The sequence below is a fragment of the Argentina silus genome (genome assembly GCF_951799395.1).
Source record: "Argentina silus genome assembly, chromosome: 13".
NCBI lineage: Eukaryota > Metazoa > Chordata > Actinopteri > Argentiniformes > Argentinidae > Argentina > Argentina silus.
Window position 1 is genome coordinate 18,139,092 of NC_139667.1, and position 24,466 is coordinate 18,163,557.

The 24,466-nt window shown below is 40.1% G+C and overlaps 1 protein-coding gene across 1 annotated transcript; it reads left to right on the forward strand.

Moving 5' to 3' along the window:
- The first annotated feature begins 5,663 nt into the window (after positions 1-5,663).
- rragd (ras-related GTP binding D) lies at positions 5,664-20,302 on the forward strand. Its single transcript, XM_083683846.1, has 7 exons — positions 5,664-5,843; positions 7,602-7,897; positions 8,931-9,130; positions 9,437-9,551; positions 13,266-13,408; positions 16,665-16,813; positions 19,353-20,302. The coding sequence occupies exons 1-7, from the start codon at positions 5,705-5,707 to the stop codon at positions 19,502-19,504; spliced, it is 1,194 nt and encodes a 397-aa protein (XP_083539972.1). The 5' UTR covers positions 5,664-5,704; the 3' UTR covers positions 19,505-20,302.
- Positions 20,303-24,466: the final 4,164 nt, after the last annotated feature.

Consider the following 24,466-nt stretch of genomic DNA (forward strand, 5'->3'; position numbering starts at 1 on the left):
TGTGTGTGTGTGTGTGTACTTGCACGCGTGTGTGTACGTATGTGGCCATGTGTATGTGCCAGCAGGCAGAATTAAAGACAGTAAACAATCACATGTATAATCCACAGGAGAGGAAGCGGTAGGACCCTGCTAGCTGGCTTGGCTGCAGTAGCTAAAGGCTGGGAGTAGATCACAGAGTACGATAACACCCAGATATTGCATCCATCCTAACCAGTCACGGGAGTAAGCTATGGTTGGAAAATTGATTTAAGATTGAATTCAAGTGAACCAGCCATAGTATTGTTTAGACAAAGTATTTGCTTACAAACACACGTTTTGTCCTGAAAACTGGAAGGGCATTCAACCTGGTAGTAGTACATGTAGTATTTTCTTACTACAGTACTCAAAACGATCACATTCTGTGGTCTTATTCATTTGACCATTGGAAAAAACACTACTGAGTTACTACTGCAATACTGGTTTTGATTGAATTGACTTTAGATAGATTGTACTATAATTGGATATATCGTGTTTTGCCCTTTCATTTGACTTAATTTGACTTATCCATCTCATTATGAACTATTCCAAGTTGGCTCAAGTCCTAATCAAAAGGAAGATACCCTGATGTTGCTTTTTCCATCGAAAATCGGAAATAAATAAATCCTGAACCTGTGACTGTTTTTCTTTAGTGGTTGTCAAGGTGGAAGATTGTAAGAGTACCTTGGATAGCAGTTGTTGGTTGCAGCACACTGTGATCCAGCATTAGGGAGCTCTACACCATGGGATCTAAGACACAGATCACAGGGGCAAATCCCAAGCATTAAACAAAGGCTCGGTGATAAAGCCATGTACAGACACAGTCCAGTACACAGAGATGGAACACAGAGCTGTGTAACTGAGTGACCTCATGATGGGGCTTTATTTTGCTCCACTCCAGATGTTGGAGTCCCACTGGCTGCAGAAGCTATATGGGCAGATGGAGAGATGGGGAGCTGAACTGGGTTTGTTATTCTTGCTATTTGCCCTAAGCTATCTGCTGTGCTAATTATTTCACCAAATTAAATTGAGTGAAAAGTGCATCCTAAGTCTATCTCTGTGGTCTGTACCTTATTTGGTTACTTCCAGGAACTTTCAGAAGTGCAATATAAATATTGGTGCATCAATGGGATTATCCAACATTTTCCCTAATCAAGCAGCAGAGATGACCCACAATTCTTAGCATGTTAGCATTAGCATGTGTGCTAAGATATACCTTAGCATTAAGCCTTTGTTTGGCCTGTCTGAGAAAACTTGATAGCAGCTAGGCTAGCATTGGAAACAGTAGGGAGCATGAAGGAAGAGACCTGCTTGAACTACTCCGACTACTCCCCAACCTGAGTCCTCGAATACATAAACAACCTTGATAAGACATCTTATGTATCCTGCCCTCTTCGCGTTAAACCGCCTGACCCAAATGTCAAAAGGATGGTATATGCCATGGCTGTACTACTGTATGATCCAACTATCAGATTAAGTTTGGATGTCAGGGGGCATTTCTAATCTTTGTCCACATTGATCCCCAGAAAAGCCTGTATGGTCTTAACACATCATAGCAGCCTGTATGGTCTTAACAAGGGTGATATACAACAAAACACCACCACAAGCTTATAGGCTCTTCCTTCAGCCCTTAGTCCACAGCTTTTTTTTTTAACTCTAACATGTATTGAGACTCTGTGAAATGTGCTTTAAATAAAGCTTGATTTAACTTGACCTTATTGATTCAGACCACGTGGTTCCAGAACGTTCTTGTGACCCACTATAGACAGTAGAATGTTTCTAGCCCAGTCTAGGAATGTCTCAACCCATCATTTGAGTAACATTAATTTAGGCAACTCAAGAAGCCTTAAATGATATTAGAAAGGGGTCAAACTTGAGCTTCATTTGATAGAGCTAAGATGTAGGCCAAATAATACGCCCACAACTGGGATCAATAATCATTTTAAGGGGCGAAGGAGACATTTATTTAATCTCTGCCATCCATGGGCTGTTATTTTGGGCAAAGTGGTGCAAAATCGGTGTGATTTGCTGCCGGGGATTGGTGGGGATTTCCCTTACACTTCTCTTATCCCTCACTCAGATCATTATCTTTTATTCCCGGTGAGGACACTGTATATCACCACTGACCATCTATATATACACTGTACACTCACCAAACACGTTTAGGAACACTATACTAATATACTGGGCCTCTCTTTGCTCTCAAAACAGCCTCAATTCTTTGTGGCATTGATTCCACAAGATGTTTGAGATTCCTTTGAGACTCTGGTCCATGATGACATGATTGCATCACGCCATTCCTGCTGATTTTTCAGGTGCACTTTCAAGCTGTGAATCTCCCGTTCTACCACATCCCAAAGGTGTCCTATTGGATTCAGATCCGGTGACTGGGAAGCCCACTGAAGAACACTGAACTCATGTTCATGTTCAGTTAGAGACGACTTTTGTGACATGGTGCATTATCATGATGGAAGTAACCATTAGAAGATGGGTAATTAATAAAGGTGTTATTAATAAAGTGCATATCACCACTTTTGATATGTGTTTGTACATTTCCAGGACAGATCATAATGCCTAAACACAGCGAATTCATTCTTTTTGTAATGTTTTTTGTAATGTCCAAAAATAAATAAATGTGTATGTTAATAGGCCAACCCCAGTTACAGTGTTAACAGTCCAATGATTTCTCTGTTTTTTAAATCGCCAGCTGTCGCGGGAAACTGTTACAATGTTGCAGCTCGTTCATACATGATTTCAATGTCTCGCTTTCCTTTGCATGTGTACTGCTGCATGTGGACTGTCAAACGTAGTCACTAGCAAGTGGGCACAGCTAGACAGCTAACATGTTGAAAATAAAAGCTGAATTGCGCCCATGAGAATGATTCGACCACGTGAGTTCAAAACATTTATACAAAACAACAGGTTCGGAAAATATGTTTCCACGTTTCATGTAAAATTACGTAGAACCGCTTTAATTATTGGGGCTGTGAAAATCCTCGACACGCAAGCCAGTTAATAAGTTCTTTGTATTCACTTCTGGAAGCCCCCACCTATATTTCCTATTACATGACTTGCTCTCTAGGCTACATTATATAAGTCTTTCCTCTTCGCTTGTGTATGAAGGCTGATTATTTTAAAGAGGTTTACAACAGAACACTCTAAGAAAAGCTGCTTTATTGAACTACATGGCTATTAGATGATTGAGCATTTGAGCACAGTCTCTACTAAGCTATTGAAAATAATCTTTCAAAAATGATAGAGAAGGAGCTTTGGAAATGTAGTTCATCCCCCGAGAATAAGCTATAAGACCATTATGTTGAACATTGAACCACACACATGCTAACTCTCCCATCACACACCTGGTGCGCTCCTGTTCTGTCAACGTCAGCACAACACACAAACACACACACGCACGCACACATGAGCACACACACACACACACACACACACACACACACACACACACACACACACACACACACACACACACACACACACACACACACACACAGGTTGTAGGCTTAACACACAGGCTATTTCTATCTTAAAAGCATGAGGGCTTAATCCCCCTTTTCTATATATACTGTATTTGATTTGAAATAGACCGGAAAGAGGGATTATGCAATTTAATGGTTAATATACAATGGTAAGGATATAAACAAGAACTGAATGCATTGTTGATTTTTTGTGGTCAGTCAAGGGTCAAAGACTCTGTAGTAATACTCCTTCAACTAACGCTTTAGAATACTGTCTGTTAAGTATTCTTACCCTCCTTCTGAACAGGTTATTGTCCTGTGTAATAACGCTGCTATTACTTTGTCATATCCAATTGTTACATAGCAAATGAGCAATTCCTTTGTAATGAAATAGTATGACGTGAATTGAGCAGTTTTATTTTAGTTATTAGACATGCAAACAGTCCTTATACTATGTAATAACATGGTAATACAAAATTACTACCATAGTTATTACAGTGTTATACTAGGAATAAGAGCAACTTTAAAGTTAAACAAAAAATGCTTCAGTTATCATGACATAGAGTTCTTCTTCTAACTGCAAATCAACTGACCATCTCTATACAACTTGCAGAAGCGACCTAGTGTACCTACACAACAGATACACTCCAGTGCAAACCTGTTCACTAGCAAGTTCTAGGCAGGGTTCGAATATAGAACAGTGTTCTATATCTATGGCTGGGCACTACATCCCCATAATCCTGAGAAATATTAAGATGACCATCGACAAAAACATTACAAATATGAATGCTGGTCAAGCTACGCCCAAGATCTTATCATTTGAACACTGGTCCTCCAAATGAATGAGTTAAAATAAGAATAATACGAATAATAGCTACTCACTGTGTCCCAGGACTCCTCGGCATCGGTGTGTGTGGATGTGTGTGCCGTTTATCCGCGCAGTCATTTAGAGCATCATCTCCGTGCTTCGTTGGAGGAAGAGAGACAGAGAGTAGCCTACTTTCAGGGGCAATGTAGTTCACACGCACCCAGTTGCAACCCACATGGCACTACCCACCCTCCCCGCCTATACTCACACCGTCACAAAACCTGTTCAGTTGGCCAAAATAACACAAAAGAGTATTAATCATTCTGTTTCCATTACTGAATAAAGGTACCTAAAATATATTTCTAAATATATTTCTTTACTGTATGTGCTTCAGATAAGAAAATACATAGTACAGTTGTATGTTGTCATACAATAAGATACTGTATGGCTCTCTGAGCGTCTGTCGAGCTCCAGTATATTATTTGCCTTAGTCTTTTTGAAATGTATTATTGGAGGATTATGGCCAAAGCCATAATTGTGGCCGTAGTGAAATCTGAGATTTGCTCAGCATGCTATGGAGTTTTCATATGAATCCTGATTCTGACTGCACAGAATAAAACATCACTCCGGTGCCAACAGCCGAGTATTCCTGAGTGACCGACCTAAAAGAGCCTAATACAGAGCAGTATGCTTGTACATGTAAAATGTTCCACAAGACACTTTCCAAAGCAGAGCAGCGAATATCTCATTGCCTATAATAAATTAAAGACAAATACGAGGACAAACGATTTGCCCCACACGACATATCACAGCTGACAAACTCTTATGAGCGTGGTATGAGAGCAACTACATACAACATCGTCTGTTTTGAAGCCAAACATACGTCGCCATCGTGTGGTTAAAACTGGACCGCATTGTATCTGAAGGAATTGCTGAAGCGCAGGTGAGACGCGCCTATATGACCTGTCCATGGTACTGAAACCTCTATCGATCACCGTCCGAGATGAAGTGACAAGAAATATTGTGATGTATTTTGTTGCAATTGATTGTCAAGGTGGGCTATGGTGAACGTTTTATAAGCATACAAATCACATCCCAAAATCCGTAGGAACAGGGTAAAACCGACCACGATAAGTCATAGCTGAGTTAGGTAGATGCGAGAGAAGACTCTGATTTTTGTACGAGACAAGGTTGCCCCTGATCTGACTCGAACTGGTCACTTTCCAGCATACTGAAAGTCGTGAATTGCTGCAGTGTTCTGCGAGTTCTCTCGCGGGCGGACTGGTATGCGAGTCCGCTTCGGAGAAAGAGGGAGGTGAAAGTTCATAATGGCTTGCACATATCAGGTGACAATGTGGAAAAGTTGGTCAGCGTCTGCGACTCAACAACCAGAAACTTGTGTACAATGACGAGCGAAGGGGTTGCAAAGTACAGCGAAGAGGACGATGGGGACGACGAAGCATTGGCAATGGGGTATTACGATGACGACGACGACTTCGACACATTCACTGACGGAGATATCGATTGCAGCTGCGAAGACGGAGGTATTTGAACTTTTTCCGCGTCAGGAAGGTCACTAACATTTGATACATTGTGATGTTATTGTAATCAGCTATGGGTAACGTTTGGGTTTGTAACCTATTGCGTTTGGCTACTTTACTCAAAGCCTATTGTTGCAGTCGAAGTGCGTTCATGCATTTGAAAAACTTCTGCGAAGTAGCGACACTATGCTTAAAGCCTATTCCACTGTTGTCCAGTTGGCTACAGTATGTGCTAGCTGTGCTTGTTCAACAGCATGGCAGAGGCTTTGAGTATGAGAAGCATTATGTTGGCATGCTGGGAGTGGGCGTCATGTTTTTACCGAAAAAGGAATCCTTGGTCAGATATGACAACAGCGAAAGTTATGCGAGGACTCTTTCTGTGCACAAAGACTGCTCTTATATGCTGCATAATGACCATATTTGCAATGCATTTTACTATGGTTGGCACAATGTTCTGTATTACTTCTAATTTCGAGAATGCCATACTCTAGCTACAGCAAGTATTTACTAAGCCATAATAATAATATATCATATATCTGTAATATACATATTCTGCCACTGTATGCATTACATGGACTCCTCTACTGGGAAATGATTTGCACACTGAAATAAAGACATCATGTGTTTTCTCTTCCTCAATCCTCACTCACACATTCACAGCTGATGACTCACAAGAATGTGTTGGCTTGACAGTGGAATAATGCATTTAGGAACTCAGTTCAATTTCAACATAATCAAATTAGCAGGCAGAGGCATGTCAAATATGTGTCTGTGTGATTATATATGACTCAAGCTGTCACATGGCAAAGATTCTGAAAACGAACATCATGCTCTCACATTGCCTGAAGTCAAACTATATGAAAATAACTGATTGGCAAGTTCATGAAGCAATACCTTTCATCACACTCCTGAATATATACAGTACAATACATGTATCAATAAGGTTTGGCCTTCTTCTCAGTCTCATAAGTCATACCATTATAACAATTGGCCTACTATTACACCAGAGCTTCTGACTAGGGTTCCCACCTACTATAACATAAGACTTCAGGGGTGCCCCCTCAGTCTGATAATATTACAGCATAAGGACTGCCCCACATGCCCCACCACAGTCATTGAGAATGCAGTTCACATTCCTCAGCAGGGAGCTATCAAGGTCACCACCCTTGAGTCAGCGGAAGCATGTGATTGGCTCAGCAGTGTGCCAGCTCTCGTCCGCACTGAAGACCAACTGTGCTGATGAGATGATCTTATGGCATGTGTTACAAATCATAGGGCCTATGTGAGACACACTCATGTTGAGTTGGTGTTGGTGGTGGTGGGGCATTTGTGTTTCTTATGGCTCTGACCTAGGAAACAAAAGCTGTAAAGTGTAACTATGAGTTTTGTGTCTCAAACTGCACACAGGTGGCTAGTTTTCGGTTCTTTTGCTTTGTCCGTCCGTCTCTTCTCCTGTTTCTGTTTTCTGTGTCAGTCTTCTGTCTTCAAATATATTTCTGCTCTGTCTCCCCTCCCCACACACTCACCCTCTCTCTCTATTCTTCTCTCCCTCCCAAATAACCCTCCCTCCATATCATTCTCTCTCCCTATCTCTCTCTCTGTCTTTCTGTCTCTCTCACACACACACGCACACATGCACACACACACACACACACGTACACACTCACGCACACACACACACGCACACACACACACACACACACACACACACACACACACTCACCCCCCCCCCCCCCCCCCCCTCACCCCCCCTCCCCCCAGACCTGGGCTTCAGTGACCCACTCAGCGGGGAGGTGAAGCCCCGGATCCTTCTGATGGGCCTGCGGCGCAGCGGCAAGTCCTCCATTCAGAAGGTGGTCTTCCACAAGATGTCCCCAAATGAGACCCTCTTCCTGGAGAGCACCAACAAGATCTGCCGTGAGGATGTCTCCAACAGCTCCTTCGTCAGCTTCCAGATCTGGGACTTCCCCGGCCAGATCGACTTCTTCGACCCCACCTTCGACTACGAGATGATCTTCCGGGGAACGGGCGCCCTCATCTTTGTCATCGACTCGCAGGTGCTTTGACACCAGATGATGGTTTGGAAATACACATTACAGCTGTATCTCCTCCAGAAAGATACTAATGAGTTGCTATATTCAGTGTATACTGCTCTCATGTAGCTTATGCTATAAACAGCACATTCACATTGTTCCTGATCCACTGTCACTGTAAAATTAAGGTGAAATCCCATGTTCATATTCCATTACTACCATATATACTACCATATAGTCTAGGTAACAGCCTTCATCCAGTATCATGTTGTCCCTCTTGCTGTTCTTTATGGAGAGTCTGACAGAGCTAGACACATATAGCAAGACTGCAACAGCATGTTTGATACTGTATCTGTATACTGTACACTAACACACATTGCAAGATGGTCACAGTGTCTGTAGATTGAAAGTAGAGAAGCAAATTCTACTCAGTTGATGTTGAAGACTAGAAGTTTTGAAATGTGTCTCATGTCCCTTTGATGAAGACCGTTGCTGTGAGCTTCCATCAGCACATCAGCAATTCCTTTTGTTTACACGTTCTATGAACCACCATGTGACATGCATTCTGAATGCATATACAGTGATCTGTTACAAGGAGCTACGAAGTATTATGGATGCTTATAGCAAGTGGTATATATGAACCATACTGTACATCCTGTGTGAAATGAATGATACATTTGGTGGTGGTAGGCATTTATGCATTTAAGTCTGATTTAAGAAGCCATGATGTGGAATGCTGTATAGCAGTGATGCACTATGAGTGGAACAGAATGCACTTTATGCATTTTACACAGGTGGTGTATACTATAGAAAGTGTTTATATCATATGTGTACTGTAAGCAATACGGCGGCTTTATTGTTGACTGGGCTGTGGTTACATGAAGAAACTTTCATGCAAATGTGACAGTTTTAATTATCTCAATCAACTTGAATATGAAAGAAACATCAAAAAAACGTATGCCGATAGTTTAGGTCTCATGGGACGGAATTTCCTTGCGTAAAAGCTATTCCAACACCTGCCTTAGTAAGAACCTGTCCTTCACTTTCCTCTATGTAGGATGACTATGTGGAAGCTCTCAGTCGACTCCACCTCACAGTGACCAGAGCCTACAAGGTGAACCCTGACATCAACTTTGAGGTGTTCATACACAAAGTGGACGGCCTGTCTGATGACCACAAGATTGAGAAGCAGAGAGACATACACAAACGAGCCAACGATGACCTCGCTGATGCAGGATTGGAGAGGATACATCTAAGGTGAGGCGTCCTAAAATTAACTTCTAGTATCATTGATGAAGATCGAGTCAAGACATGCCCATGCTATGTACAGTTTTTAAGATAATATGAAATGACTTACCTGAAATTGCTACAGTGATTACCTAGAGTTCTGTGTCAGGGTGTCTTTTGAGGCTGAATTCTAACATGACATTTGTGACTGGAGTTACATAACTAAAATTTTCTGCCCATTTTTCCCATCAACCTTGGTATATGTAATTTAGTATATGTAATTTAGTTTCATTTAAAGGCCAACATACAATGGCATTTCTCCCTTTGACCCCTCAGCTTCTACTTGACCAGCATCTACGACCACTCCATATTCGAGGCCTTCAGTAAAGTGGTACAGAAACTCATTCCTCAGCTGCCCACCCTGGAGAACCTACTCAATATCTTCATATCTGTGAGTAGTCCTGCTCTACACATCTTCCCTTGAATGCACATTGACTTTCAGCCAGTAGGTGGCAGTAACATGTAATACATTGTAGAGATTATTTATCTATTATTTATAGATTTTTTGGCCCACATCAACCGTCTTACAGCTGAGGACACACTTTATTTGTATCTATAAAACAAATTACAGTTTGGCTGCATAACCTAATTGGTATCTGATGACCTAATTGGTATCTGATGACCTAATTGGTATCTGATATCTTAATGCCTTTTGCTAGTTATCAGGCACAGCAGAAGTCATACCTTTATCAAATGCAGAATACGACTGAAGATTATTGCAACGTATGTCAGAAAAACATTTTAGGGTATATATATATATATATACAGTATATATATATACAGTACCAGTCAAAAGTTTGGACACACCTTCTCACCTTCTCATTCAATGGTTTTTCTTTATTTTTTATTATTTTCTACATTGTAGGTTCATATTGAAGACATCAAAACTATGAAGGAACACATATGGAATTATGTAGTAAACAAAAAAGTGTTAAACAAACCAGAATATGTTTTATATTTTAGTAGCTACCTTTTGCTTTGATGACAGCTTTGCACACTCTTGGCAAGGTGTGCCCAAACTTTTGACTGGTACTGTATATATATATTATTATATATATTATATTTCATATACATCCGCATAGACTATTGAGATGCAGCGTCTCTATGTTCAAGCTATCGCCAGTGTGTACAATGATAATGTCTGTTGTATGTTTTACATGTGGTCTACTCGGATGAGTAAATTAGTGCAGTACTGTATAATCAACCACGGTAACACTTTATTATGGGGAACACTTATGATGCACAAATTTGTAGCTTATACAGTGGGGGAAATAATTATTCGATCCCCTGCTGATTTTGTTAGTTTGCCTGATTACAAAGAAATGAGCGGTCTATAATTTTTATGGTACTTTTGGTTTAACAAATAGAGACAGAATATCAACAAAGAAGTCCAGAAAAAACACATTATATAAAGTTATAAATTAATTTGCATTTGATCGAAGGAAATAAGTATTTGATCCCCTACAAACCAGCAAGAATTCTGGCTCATACAGACCGGTTATATGCCCATGAGGCACACAGATTAGTCCTGTCACTTTAGGAAAAGTACTCCTAATCTCTGCTTGTAATGGGTATAAAAGACACCTGTCAATAGAATCAATCTCTTCCATTCCAACCTCTCCACCACCATGGGCAAGACCAAAGAACATTCAAAGGACATCAGGGTAAGAGTTGTAGGCCTGCACAAGGCTGGAATGGGCTACAAGACCATCAGCAAGAAGCTTGGTGAGAAGGAGACAACTGTTGGTGCAATTATTAGAAAATGGAAGAAATACTAAATAACCATCAATTGCCCTCGGCCTGGAGCTCCGTCCAAGATCTTGCCTCGTGGGGTAAGGATGATCATGAGAAGGGTGAGGGATCAGCCCAGAACTACACGGGAGGAGCTTGGTAATGATCTCAAGGCAGCTGGGACCACAGTCACCAAGAAAACCATTGGTAACACACTACACCGTAACGGATTGAAATCCTGCAGTGCTCGCAAGGTCCCCCTGCTCAAGAAGGCACATGTACAGGCCCATCTGAAGTTTGCCAATGAACACCTAAATGATTCAGAGAAGGCTTGGGAGAAGGTGATGTGGTCAGATGAGACCAAAATTGAACTCTTTGGCATAAATTCGACTCTTCGTGTTTGGAGGGAGAGAAATGCTGAATGCTACAATCCCAAGAACACCATCCCCACCGTCAAACACGGAGGTGGAAACATTATGCTTTGGGGTTGTTTCTCTGTTAAGGGTACAGGACGACTTCACTGCATTGAGGGGCCAATGGACGGGGCCATGTACCATAAGATCTTGGACGAGAACCTCCTTCCCTCAGCCAGAGCACTGAGGATGGATCGTGGATGGGTCTTCCAGCATGACAATGACCTAAAACATACAGCCAAGGAGTGGCTCAAGAAGAAGCACACTAAGGTCATGGAGTGGCCTAGCTAGTCTCCAGACCTTAATCCTATCGAAAATTTGTGGAGGGAGCTGAAGCTTCGAGTTGCCAAGCAAAAGCCTTGAAACCTTCAGGATTTGGAGAGGATCTGTAAAGAGGAGTGGACCAAAATCCCTCCTGAGATGTGTGCAAACCTGGTGACCAACTATAAGAAACGTCTGACTTCTGTGCTTGCCAGCAAGGGTTTCTCCACGAAGTAAGTCATGTTTTGCTTGGGGATCAAATACTTATTTCCTTCGATCAAATGCAAATGAATTTATAACTTTATATAATGTGTTTTTTCTGGACTTCTTTGTTGATATTCTGTCTCTATTTGTTAAACTAAAAGTACCATAAAAATTATAGACCGCTCATTTCTTTGTAATCGGGCAAACTAACAAAATCAGCAGGGGATCAAATAATTATTTCCCCCACTGTAAGTGTTTGATAAGTAGCTAATTGGGCAATTTTGGGATATTACTAGTCATTTATTAGGTCTTTATTCAGTGTTTTCTTATCCTTATGCTATAAATCATATAGTAGCTGGCCAGTTAGATGTAATCTCATCCTGCAATCACTGGCTCACAGTGACCTTGGGGTTACTGGCAAGCCGCAACTTAAATTTTATTAATGAGCATGGGCTCTTGATATCACTACACCCCACATACTGTACATCTTTAGTATCATCGTTTTCTTTTCTTTTTTTTTTTAAACCTCATAACCTTTCTAATTGGTAATTACTTTCAGTGCTTTTATAAAAATAAGTGCTTAGTACTTTGGCACAACCTCCCACTGGGATAATGAGCATTTGTAATGCTCAGCAAGGTAATTAAATTAAGAGACAATTAACTCCTGTTGACACTGGCTTGTTTACATGCACATACCACAGATGGTAATTATCCTTTGCCCCCGAAGTTACTTTGACCATGAAGAGTGTGTCAACATCCAAGAAAAACACTGATTTATTTCAGACTTTTTTTTTACACAGTAAACTTGAAATCAGTAGGCTTGTCTATAGCCAATGAATGGCATTCATATGGATCAATGACATAGGAGGAGAAGTGAAAACCTGATACAGTATATGCCCATGAGGACTAGGGTGTAGGATACTTGCTTTTGAGTGTTCTTCGTTTCAAGTTTCAAAGTTGTGTGTGTATGTGTGTTCCGGATGTGTACTGGAGTACAGGGGAGTGTATGATAGTACAATGACTTACCCCGAAGCTCTCCTCTTCGAAAACACAGTCTCGGATAGAGTTATAGGCGTTAATAGAAGTTAATCATCCAGATGTTGGAGACCCTTAAACTTGTCAAAACAAATGTATTGCTTACCACACATTAGCATGTGTCTAACATACCTCTTTGACATTATGTTAAAGATTGTTGACATATATTACAGTTCATGGCCATGCAGACATTTTTGGATGATAGCGGTCAATGTAAGAAGAAATAGAAGTGAACGATTTCTGAGCTTTATTTCAAGTGCTCTGCTTATGTAAATTGATTTGAGTGATATAATTTTAATGGAGTGGGGACCCAGATGACCTTGGATCCTTATATAGCTTCAAAGCACTCTTTTTCTCCCTCTTTCTTTCTACTCTCTCCCCCTCTCTCATTCATTCTCTCTCTCTCTCTCTCTCTCTCTCTCTTTCTCTCTCTCTCTCTCTCTCTGTTTCGCTGCTTTTAGAACTCGGGCATTGAGAAGGCCTTTCTCTTTGATGTGGTCAGCAAAATTTACATAGCGACAGACAGCAGTCCTGTGGACATGCAGACGTACGAGCTGTGCTGTGACATGATCGACGTGGTCATCGACATCTCCTGCATCTACGGGTGAGTCGTAGAACCGGTGATACAGTGTAATGAAATTAATAGTGTATTGGTAACAATATGATCTCATTTAGCACAGACTAGTGACTTTACCAGTCACCAAATTCAGTCACCAACCAGTGATTCAGTATATGTCCACTTAAATAGAGGTGCTACTGTACCTGGAAACATAAAGGGTTTTTGGGTTTCATGTAGACCCCTTCTGGGTTTCATGGAGAACCCTTTCTGCAGAAGGGTCTACATGGAACACAAAAGGGTTCTTCAAAGTGTTCTCCCACAGGGACCGCCGAAGAACCTTTTTGGAACCCTTTTTTGTGTAAGTGTAGGGTCAAGAGTTTTTCTGTAGGGGTACAAGGGTACTGTAGAAGTGCCCTTGCAGGAGTCAAAGCCACAACCCATTGGAGTTGCCAGCACCACATGCCTCAACCAACTGAGCAATCTGGACCTATAATACAGTACACTGATAGGGTGATATAACTGCCCACAATATGGGGTTGGATATCAAGATCATTCATTTCTCTGATGAAATGTTAACTCTCTTATCCACTAAAACCCATGCTTTCTGAATCCTGGTCTATCCCAAGCACTGTGTGCTCTCTCTTGCATTTCTCTCCAGCTGAGAATGTAATTAGACTCTAATCTGACTCACCAGTCTTGTTTTAGAGCAATGAAATCTTCATTGGTTTGGCCTTCATATGTTTGAAAAAGAAAGAAATTGTAATTCTCAGAGACATTTACCACAGCAAGAGACCACGACGAAAGCCAACCAAGTGTTGCTACCGCCTGTACATTAGTCAACCTTGTTCACATACAAAGAGAACAAACTTGTTAAATTGCAATCTCAGAACAATCTCTGAACAAAAAGTATGGTACAAGTTTGCTCTGCTTTGCAAACATTGCCCTGCTTTGCAGACATCTCTCTCCTACACTTGTAAAAGCTATCTCTAGCTAGCTTATAACTAGCATAAACACCTGACAAAAAATCACTCCTATTTCCCAGTCTTCATCCCTGCTTGAAAAACACAGACACTCAAAATTAGACATGGCCTCACCCGATGAGACCCCTTTGCCCTTACCATCAGGATGACTGCAGCAGAAGCCTTCCTCATAGCTATGAGAGGTTGATAAACAAGTCTGGACCATGTGGTGACGTTGCTACCCTCCGGGTCCATTGGCCCTGATGTGACCCATGTGTGCCATGGCAAGGGGAGGGCACTGGGCATGTAAAGCTCTGCCCTGGGCATCACAGCTGGGGATCTATGCCAAACTAGGCCTTAGAAGACTGGGCTTTTTACCCATCTAACTGTTGCCTGTGATTTCAACCAAGGGTAACAATGCTAAATTGGCAGGGAATGAGGTAATATATATATATGCCATTTAGCTGATGCTTTTATCCAAAGCGATTTACATTCCAGTGAGTGCATACATTTCAGTATATATGGTCGCAGCAGGAATCAAACACACAACCTAAGCGTTGTTAGCGCCATGCTCTACCGACTGAGCCACAGAGGACCACCTCTCAGGGAATGAGGTAGATATCAGAGATGAGATGACAACTAAATAACACTTGACAAATAAACAAATAAAAAAGAATTCTCGCTCTAAGGCGCCTCAGATCTATGAGATGGTATGGGCTGCTCAGTGCTGTCAGAGCAAATACGCTAGAATGCTGTTCTGTGGTTCTGAATGTTCTCAATTGCCATTAGTGAATAGAGAGAAGTTGATAGCGCAATATTGGAAATATGTTTCCAAGCTGCTGTTTGGGAGGTTGTGTGTGTGTGTGTGTGTGTGTGTGTGTGTGTGTGTGTGTGTGTGTGTGTGTGTGTGTGTGTGTGTGTGTGTGTGTGTGTGTGTGTGTGTGTGTGTATGCATGTGTGTGTGTGTGTGTGTGTGTGTGTGTGTTTGTGTGTACAGCACATAATGCGTATGGGTGTTTGTGCATGTGTGTGAGTGTGTGTGTATGTGCGTGTAAGTGTGAATGTGTGTGTGTGTGTGTGTGTGTGTGTGTGTGTGTGTGTGTGTGTGTGTGTGTGTGTGTGTGTGTGTGTACGCTTGGGTGTATGTTTGTGTGCTCATGCAAATAGACTGAGCGTTCCTGTGGTTTCATGGGACCAGTCGGTTTAGTCAGTTCACCCAAATTGAGGGCTTATTCATTTGAGTTTAGTATCATTATCATGGCCGAACAGCTGGGTTATTAACATTAATTAGAGGGTTTAGCAAATGGAGTACTTTTCACCTCATTTAGTTAATGAGTCACTCTTGTGTGAGAAACTTGGCATGCAAATCACATGCTCGAATGGCACAAAAATGTCCCCTGGCCACTAAATTGAATATGTTGTCTCCTTTCATAGCAATTCCATTCTTGTTTTAATGTGTGAGGGTTATCCATGCCCTCAGAAATAAATGAATGCATAATAATGAACTTTGTAAATATGTGAAATGCAGGAACTATTATTAGCTTGCATATGTCATTCTGACAGGCCCCAAAGCTCATGAAAGCATGGGATTAAGTTGGAGCTTTTATTCATTTTGATAATTACCATTTGATCCACAATCTGTTGTGCAGCAATGCTTTTTATCTTACTTATCAAATAATTTTCACGCATAGGGAGTATATGTATCCCTACATAAACTCAGGCTTGGTCTTGGAAGACTTGGTCTTCTCAGTTGATGGATGCCCGCCCTAAAAATAAATATTTTTCCAAATGAAATGCACAGAGAGAGCAGCAACCTCTCTGTCTCGGCTTGTGTAAGCAACACAAACCCACCCACAAAGATAACTGAAGGTTGATCTAAGCAATGGTGTCGTGGAGTTCTTTAACGCATCATATTTGTTCACATTCAAAACAGTGTGGGTGGCTGCCTGTCCTCCTCTATGCTTATTTTTCGGTTTGTGAAACACTCAAAAAAGTCATTCCTCCTAACACAAATGACCCACTTTCAGAAGTTATAAAAAGTTGAAAGCACAGACGTTTTGTGTCCTGATAGTTGCATAATACTTGAAATTCCCTATGAGGATAAATATTCCCGTGGGACCGAGAGAGAACAGAACATAACACAATGTATGGTCTATATCGAACAGAATAAAACACAAGTTAATTATCCTGTATTGAATATTCATAGAATGGAAATTCTCCCCCTGTTCCTTGGCTCATACCATGTAAGAACACAAAGAGAATGTGTTCAAACAACAAACAAGCAATAACAACACCTGTCATCACACCCTTCCATACCGTGTTTGTTTGTCTCTGACTCCTAGTCTGACGGGCGATGAGGCTGGCCAGCCCTATGATAAGGAGTCCATGGCCATCATCCACCTCAACAATACCACAGTCATGTACCTGAAGGAAGTCACAAAGTTCCTGGCCCTGGTCTGCTTCCTGAGAGAGGAGAGCTTTGAGAGGAAAGGTCAGTCAGTCAGTCTGAGAGATCATCAGTTATCAAATTATTTTTAATTGTATGTCATAACAGTGTCATAATGTTGTCATGTGGGGCAGTGAATCTCGTCATGACATGGCAGTATCGTGACATGACACTACTGACCCACCAAGGCTGTGTCTCCTGGTGCATCATGGGAGACATTCCTACTGAAAACCCTGTAACTGACACCCAACTCCACTTTAAGACATACAGTAAAGTTGCTTTAAAGGTTGCTTAGGAGCACAAGTTACTAGCTCACCACGATTCCATTATGTTCGGTCCAGGAAAGCTAATGCTAGGCAGAGGCTACAGGTTGCTAAATAACCAGAATATGCACTTAACGTGTTTGGGCGTATCAACAACAGCCAACAGGTCAAAAGGGAACTAAAACAGGATAGTTGGCCATGCAATTTTGAACTTATTCTACTTGCCCCTATCACATAAATTGTTTTGGTTAGCAGTGACTAAAGTTAGCATATGTTGCAGTGTCTTTTCAAACAAATATGAACTGCTGATTATAGACGCTCCTGGCCCATAGACTACTTTCAAGGTAAGGAACCATACAACTGATTTTGTTATTTGGGTGAACTATCCCTTTAAAAGAAAAAAGTGGACCATCTCTTTAGTGAGTATGTCATGTCCAGATACTGTATGATATTTGTCCAGAAGTGGCTATCTAAGTTGAATGAGAATACCTGCTGCTCTTGACAAAGGCTTATGAGGACTGAAATTGATATTCATGTTGCATCCCACTCCTCAGCTTGTGGGTGGCAGCTGAAGTAATTAAGGTGAAGTGATAGCTGTAAGAATAGGATGGCAATTACAAGCCAAGTCAAAGGGCTACAGTATGTGGCTTTCTCTGGAGAGTACATATTATCAACCACTGCCTACACTGAATCTACCCTCCTTTAAATATACCTACAGTGCTGTACAGTAGTTATACTTAAATGTTACTTTGTTTTGTTCTTTTGTCCTTTTTTTGTTGCTTATATCTGCTTATTTTGAAACTGTAAATAGTGTTGAGGAAAAAAATGCACATCAATTCCCAAATAAAGCCCCCAAAAATATAGCCATCGCTGTATGTTTGCGATGGAGAGCCAATTTTTTTTTCTCTCTCTCTCTCTTTCTTGAGATAGCTCTTTCTTATGGTTCGCTTGGCATTCGTGATCAAAGGCTCACCCTCCTTTCAAGTCGTGAACTTGTCAATTTCTCCCCTGTCGAAATTGAGCCTCAGTATTAAGTGGCAGCGCTGAGCTGTGATTGGAGGACAGATGACACATGCCACCTGTTACAATAACAAAAGAGCTCGCTTTGATATGAGTTCCTTTCAAGTTGAAGTTATTCATATGAGTGCTTTCTGTGCTTTCTTAGAAGCTAGGCTACTCTATACGGTACAAACAATGAGTGGCCTTCATGACATTTGGTCACTGTTAGTGCTGTATGTACAGTCCTGCATTTTTCTATTCCACTGTTGCTGGCAACTAAGTGAGAAGTTGTCTCACGTTGATAAGTAAACTTTCTAGTTATATTGTAGGTATTTTATATATGCTATGCATTCTATTGTATGGCTTTGACCACTTAATTCATAAAGTGTTGTATGCACTGCATGTTAAAATTGTTCTTGTATTGAAAAAGAAATACTGTGCAAGTTGATGGAAGTTAAGACCCGCTTTCTTATGAAAAAAACCTGAATACAATTTTATATCAAATACTTTATTGCACTTCTATTTCTCAAGGACTGGCTCAATATCACTTGCACATTCAGTTTGTTCTTGCTCATGCACTTTTTGTAGGGCTGTGAGATAGTGGCTACATACTGTTTTCTTTCATGACCATCGTTTTTGCAAGCACAACATAGCATGAGAGCTTCATCTGAATGTTTGATTCACAACATCTATTTATCCCTAAAAATCCCAAAATAACTGGCCTACCATGAAAAGGTTACACTGATTACCATACTGTGGATTTGATCAATTAATTAACCCCATCATACAGGTGATATTCAAATGTTTTTCACTTATATGAGTGATATTCAAATATTTATATCCTCCATAACTTCATAATAAAAAAAAGGGGGGGAAGAGTTTTCAAAGCATCGATGAGCTCATAGCATTAGCATATTTTTCCTTTGAACTTTATTAAATCTTTCAGAGCTTATTAAGTGTTTGGAGAATTTCAACTGTCAAGACAATTACTATTCAACACTGGTATTTTTAGAATCTCTTCATATTCAGTGACATTCAAATCTTGTAGTACAAAACGCACATTCTCTGCAATGCAATCTAAATAATTAGAGGTCACACTTTGACAATGTCACTGATAAACTGAGCATTACAAATAGGTTATCATTTAAAATTTAAAATTTTTCGATAACACAACTTAATTATTGCTTGATTCATAAGTATAGGGTCTTAATTTTGCTCATATTTAGAAACTTAGCTTGTATGAATCTTGTCTGATAAACTGAGTGTTACAAGTAGGCTATTCATTTTCATTATTTCTTGTTGTTCCTGGTTTTATTTTAAAGGACTTATTGACTACAACTTCCACTGTTTCAAGAAAGCCATTCAAGAGGTCTTCGACGTAAGAGTAAAGGTGCAGAAAAACCGCAAGCTCCTAACTCAGAGGAGATGGAGTAAACAGGCCGTGCCCAATGGAGTCCTTGGCAACCCGCACTGAAAGCTGCCCATTGGTGGCATTACATGTCAATCATACATTTTTATTGCTAGAACTTGGAGGTGATAGGTGAAAAGCCCTGTGCCCTTTTTACTCCTTGAGCTCAGAGGGCTAATGTACATGACTGTTCAACCATTGCTTGGGGTTGAATTTCAATCATCACATATACAATATCATAAATACACTCACAGAAACTCACTGTACAAGGACATTGAACTGTAATTAATCAGACCACCTAAGGAATAGATTGCACTTGTTTATGAAGTCATTTTTCAATGTTTATAAAAAATGTTTCCTCACGTAGGAATATGAACCATCTGAATGTCACTAACGTAATACGCTGTTATTGCTGTGTTGATGGTGAGACTGTTCTAATGTGAACTATACATCCCTTTACACCACTTTAATACTCCTGTTTCATATAGTCCGCAATGATTATTAGTACAAACTGTGTAACTCTAGGAATCTTAGTATCAGAGTACTACTGTAATTACAAAAACATGTTTTTTTATGCTTTATATGTGGTTAAGAGATGTTTTTATATAAATATATATAGAGAAAAAAACACATCTACATGAATTGCAATTACCATCAATTGCTGATTACAATCAAAATCATATCAAGTATCATGAACCTTCAATTTCATAGGAGAGGAGTCATGACTTGGCTTATCTGATTTCATTTTAGCAAGGCTAAAATGTTCCACGCCTGCAGTCTGTAATCAATAACTAATTCTTTATACCCATTGTTTTAATACTTTACTAATTTACTGAAAGGTTTTATTTATTTATTTATTTTGTTCATCAATAAAACTGCATTTGTTTACATTGCTGTGTCTCAGCTTGTGTCTTATTAACGCAATCAAGAAGAAGGAACAAAGGAAGCACTACACTTACAGTATGCTGTTTATTTTTTTGTCAACACTTTACTGTTGTCATAATGCATGTATGTATAGCACAATATAAGACTTGTTATAAGCATGTATGACTGCACTATAATGTCTTATACCATCTCATAGTGATCCTGAGCGATATTATCAGCCATTTTGCGTATACAGTGCCTTCGGAAAGTATTCAGACCCCTTCACTTTTTCCACATTTTGTTGTGTTATAGACTCAATTTAAAATGGATTAAATGAAAAGAATTTGCCATCAATCCACACACAATACCCCAGAATGACAAAGCGAAAACAGGTTTTTAGAAATTTCAGTAAATATAATTGAAATACAGAAATACCTCATGTACATAAGTATTCAGACCCTTTGCTCTGACACTCTTAAAATTAGCTAAAATGCAAAAATGTCATCAACAAATCACTCAATAAGTTGAATTGAGTCCATCTTAATGCAAGGACAATAGTTCATGTAATTGTGGAATTAATATCTTTGTTTTTATAGGGTCTCTGATTTGCATAGGAATCAATTATACATTGTGTGGATCAGGTTGTCATTACAAACTGAGAAAATAGAGAGGAACAAAACTGCTCAGGAATGCAACCCTGAGGTCTGAGGAGACTTACAAAACTCTATAAAGTTGAATGGTGGTGAGGAAAAAGCACAGTCGATGGGACACCATCATCTCAGTCACTCTACAAAATTGGTCTATAACCAAGTGTCCAAAAACAATCCCTTAATGGAAAATAATCTATCTCATATCCATAATTGTGTTTGCAACAATGAATTTAAATGATACAGCAAAGAAGGTGGCTGGAAATGTGTTTATTTGGTTTTACTACAAAGCATTAAGTTTGGTGCAAACCCAGCACATGCAATGCAGTTTCCGCACCATCTCTCGTGTGAAGAATAGTGGTAGCTGCATCAAGTTATGGGTATGTTTGTCACTGACAGGGACTGGGGAGTTTGTCAGAATCAAGAGAAAATTATGAAATTTGCTGAGTTGGTAGTGACATCCTAATCTACAGTGTGTAATTGATTCCTATGCAAATCAGAGACCCTATAAAAACAAAGATATTAATTCCACAATTACATGAACTATTATCCTTGCATTAAGATGGACTCGATTCCATGGTGATTTGTTGATGACATTTTTGCATTTTAGCTAATTTTAAGAGTGTCATAGCAAAGGGTCTGAATACTTATGGACATGAGGTATTTCTATCTTTCAATATTAATAAATTTACTGAAATATCTAAAAACCTGTTTTCGCTTTGTCATTCTGGAGTATTGTGTGTGGATTAATGGCAAATTCTTTTAATTTAATCCATTTTAAATTGTGTCTATAACACAACAAAATGTGGAAAAAGTGAAGGGGTCTGAATACTTTCCAAAGGCACTGTAGATAGACATAGAATATTATGGATATATCACATATACATCATACAGTACATGCCTATAGTGAGTTATACTGTATACCGTATGAGTGCTTCAAAGAAACTGTTACCAAAAAGGTCAAAGGATTAGTATACTTGTATACTAACACAAGAGATGCCATTGAACAAGACTAGCCAGACTATATGGTACTAAGCGATGAAAATCTCAATGTGACTTCTCTGGTTAAATAAAGGATAAATAAATCAAATAGAAATAATAATAAGCAAGCTATGTAGCTTGCTAGCTATGGCATTCTGTATGTACTTTACTGTAGCTAACTTCTTTGTTGCTGCCAAACATGTACTTTCACTATTTAGAAATTACAACACTTTTTATACATGCTGTAGTCCCCCTATTTCATGGCACCAAAAGTATTGGGGCAGATTCATATTATGTCAAAATGAAGCACTCATGTTATTTTGTCACATATTCTTTGCATGCAATAAATGCCTAAAGTCTGTGACCCATTGACCCCACCAGACACTAGGTATCCTCCCTGTTGATGCTCTCCCAGGCCTATACTGCAGCCATCTTCAGTTAAAGATTTGCCTAAAATCTTATCTTCGGGAAATTAAATGCATGTTCAGATGGATTTAAATCTAAAGATTGACTTTGCTTGTTGAGAAGAATGTTCCACTTTTTGGCCATGAAAAACTCTCTAGTTGCTATAACAGTATGTTTGGGGTCATTGTCTTACTGTATGAAGCACCGTCCAATGAGTTTGGAGGCATTGTTTGTACTCGAGCAGACAAGATGTTTCTGAACACTTCAGAATTAATTCTGATGCAGTTACATCATCAATTAAGACAATAAGTTTCAGTAACGTATCAGTTGTGTTCTCTCTGTCATACTGAATGTGAAAGTTAGTGGTCACATAGCCTGTTTAACAGGATGTTGTCATTATGACCGGACCATATGATCGAAGGATTGAGAGGCCAAGATGTCATGGTTGCACAGATGCAGTTGCACATGACATGCACAGACTGTTACACACACCATTAAGACCCAGACGGGAACACAGGGTAGTCCCACAGGATACTTTCCCCTCATGTAGGAGACCTGTGTGTGTGTGTGTGTGTGTGTGTGTATGTGTGTGTGTGTGTGTGTGTGTGTGTGTGTGTGTGTCTAGCGAGGTCATCCACGGATTGCGTAACAGCTGCTCCTCGCTGGACTGTAGTGTGTTATCGTCTGCACTACAATGTATTACGTAAAACAATTTGATGTTTGGAATTATAATCCTCCGCACAGGGCCAAAAGCCTCTACTCTGCCAGAGCACAATCCATCTGTGAGCTCCGGCTTTTCCTGTCACTCACACTTGGCTCATTGTTGCAACATGGCAGACGAGGAGAGACGAGACGAAACGAGATGGGATGAGATGACAACTAAATAACACTTGACAAATAAACAAATAAAACAGAATTCTCGCTCTACGGCGCCTCAGATCTATGAGATGGTATGGGCTGCTCAGTGCTGTCAGAGCAAATACGCTAGAATGCTGTTCTGAATGTTCTCATAGTCTGAGGGTTCCATTGCCATTAGTGAATAGAGAGAAGTTGATGGCGCAATATTGGATATATGTTTCCAGGCTGCTGTTTGGGAGGTTGTATATATGTGTGTGTGTGTGTGTGTGTGTGTGTGTGTGTGTGTGTGTGTGTGTGTGTGTGTGTGTGTGTGTGTGTGTGTGTGTGTGTGTCTGTGTCTGTGTGTGTGTGTCTGTGTGCATGTATACACATGTTTCTGTGTGTGTGTGTGTGTGTGTGTGTGTGTGTGTGTCTGTGTGTGTTTGTGTGCATGTATACACGTGTTTCTGTGTGTGTTGTGTGTGTGTGTGTGTGTGTGTGTGTGTGTGTGTGTGTGTGTGTGTGTGTGTGTGAGAGAGAAAGAGAGGACTCACCAGGTTGTGTCAGAGACTATCAGGGTAGATCAGGGTGTTACTGACTCCCTGTCACACTCACAGTAGGGATCTCTGCAGGCTTGTGTGCTAACTCTGCACTTATGACTGGGGGGTGGGGGGGGGGGGTGTAAACTGTTCATGGTATATTCAGCATGTTTCTCTTCTATCCATACAAGCGGAAATTGTGCACCTTGTGTTTATTGTATTCATAATAGGGCAAATGTTTTGCTTCATCAAACATATGCATGTACCTGACCACAGCTGTTTATTTTTATCCATACATAATGGATAATTTTGCACAACCAAATAGATTCGATGTTGAACACATCTGGTTCATCCTCTGAAGGAAATGCAAACATACAGTATGACATGGACACATCTTGAAGAGAATGAACCATTAGCAAACTCTTTGGCTATCTCAAACGTTGCATAAGAACTGTTTCTCAGCTCTCATCTCATATGCAATGGTATTCAATGTATTTTACAGTGATATCAATATGATGGCATTTTAACCCCCTTTTATCCTGTGCCTTGGTGGATTTAAAGGCAATGAACGCACCACATCTCTATCATGGATTAAAAGATCACGCAGTGGTGAAGTCATAAATAGTTACAATCAACAGATTTTTCACTGTGTTACTCTAGGTCGAGATCATTAACATGTTTAACACATGTGCATCTGTTATCAATCATATTCCATGCACCAATGGGTAAAGACGTGGTTTTGCAATAGAGAACAT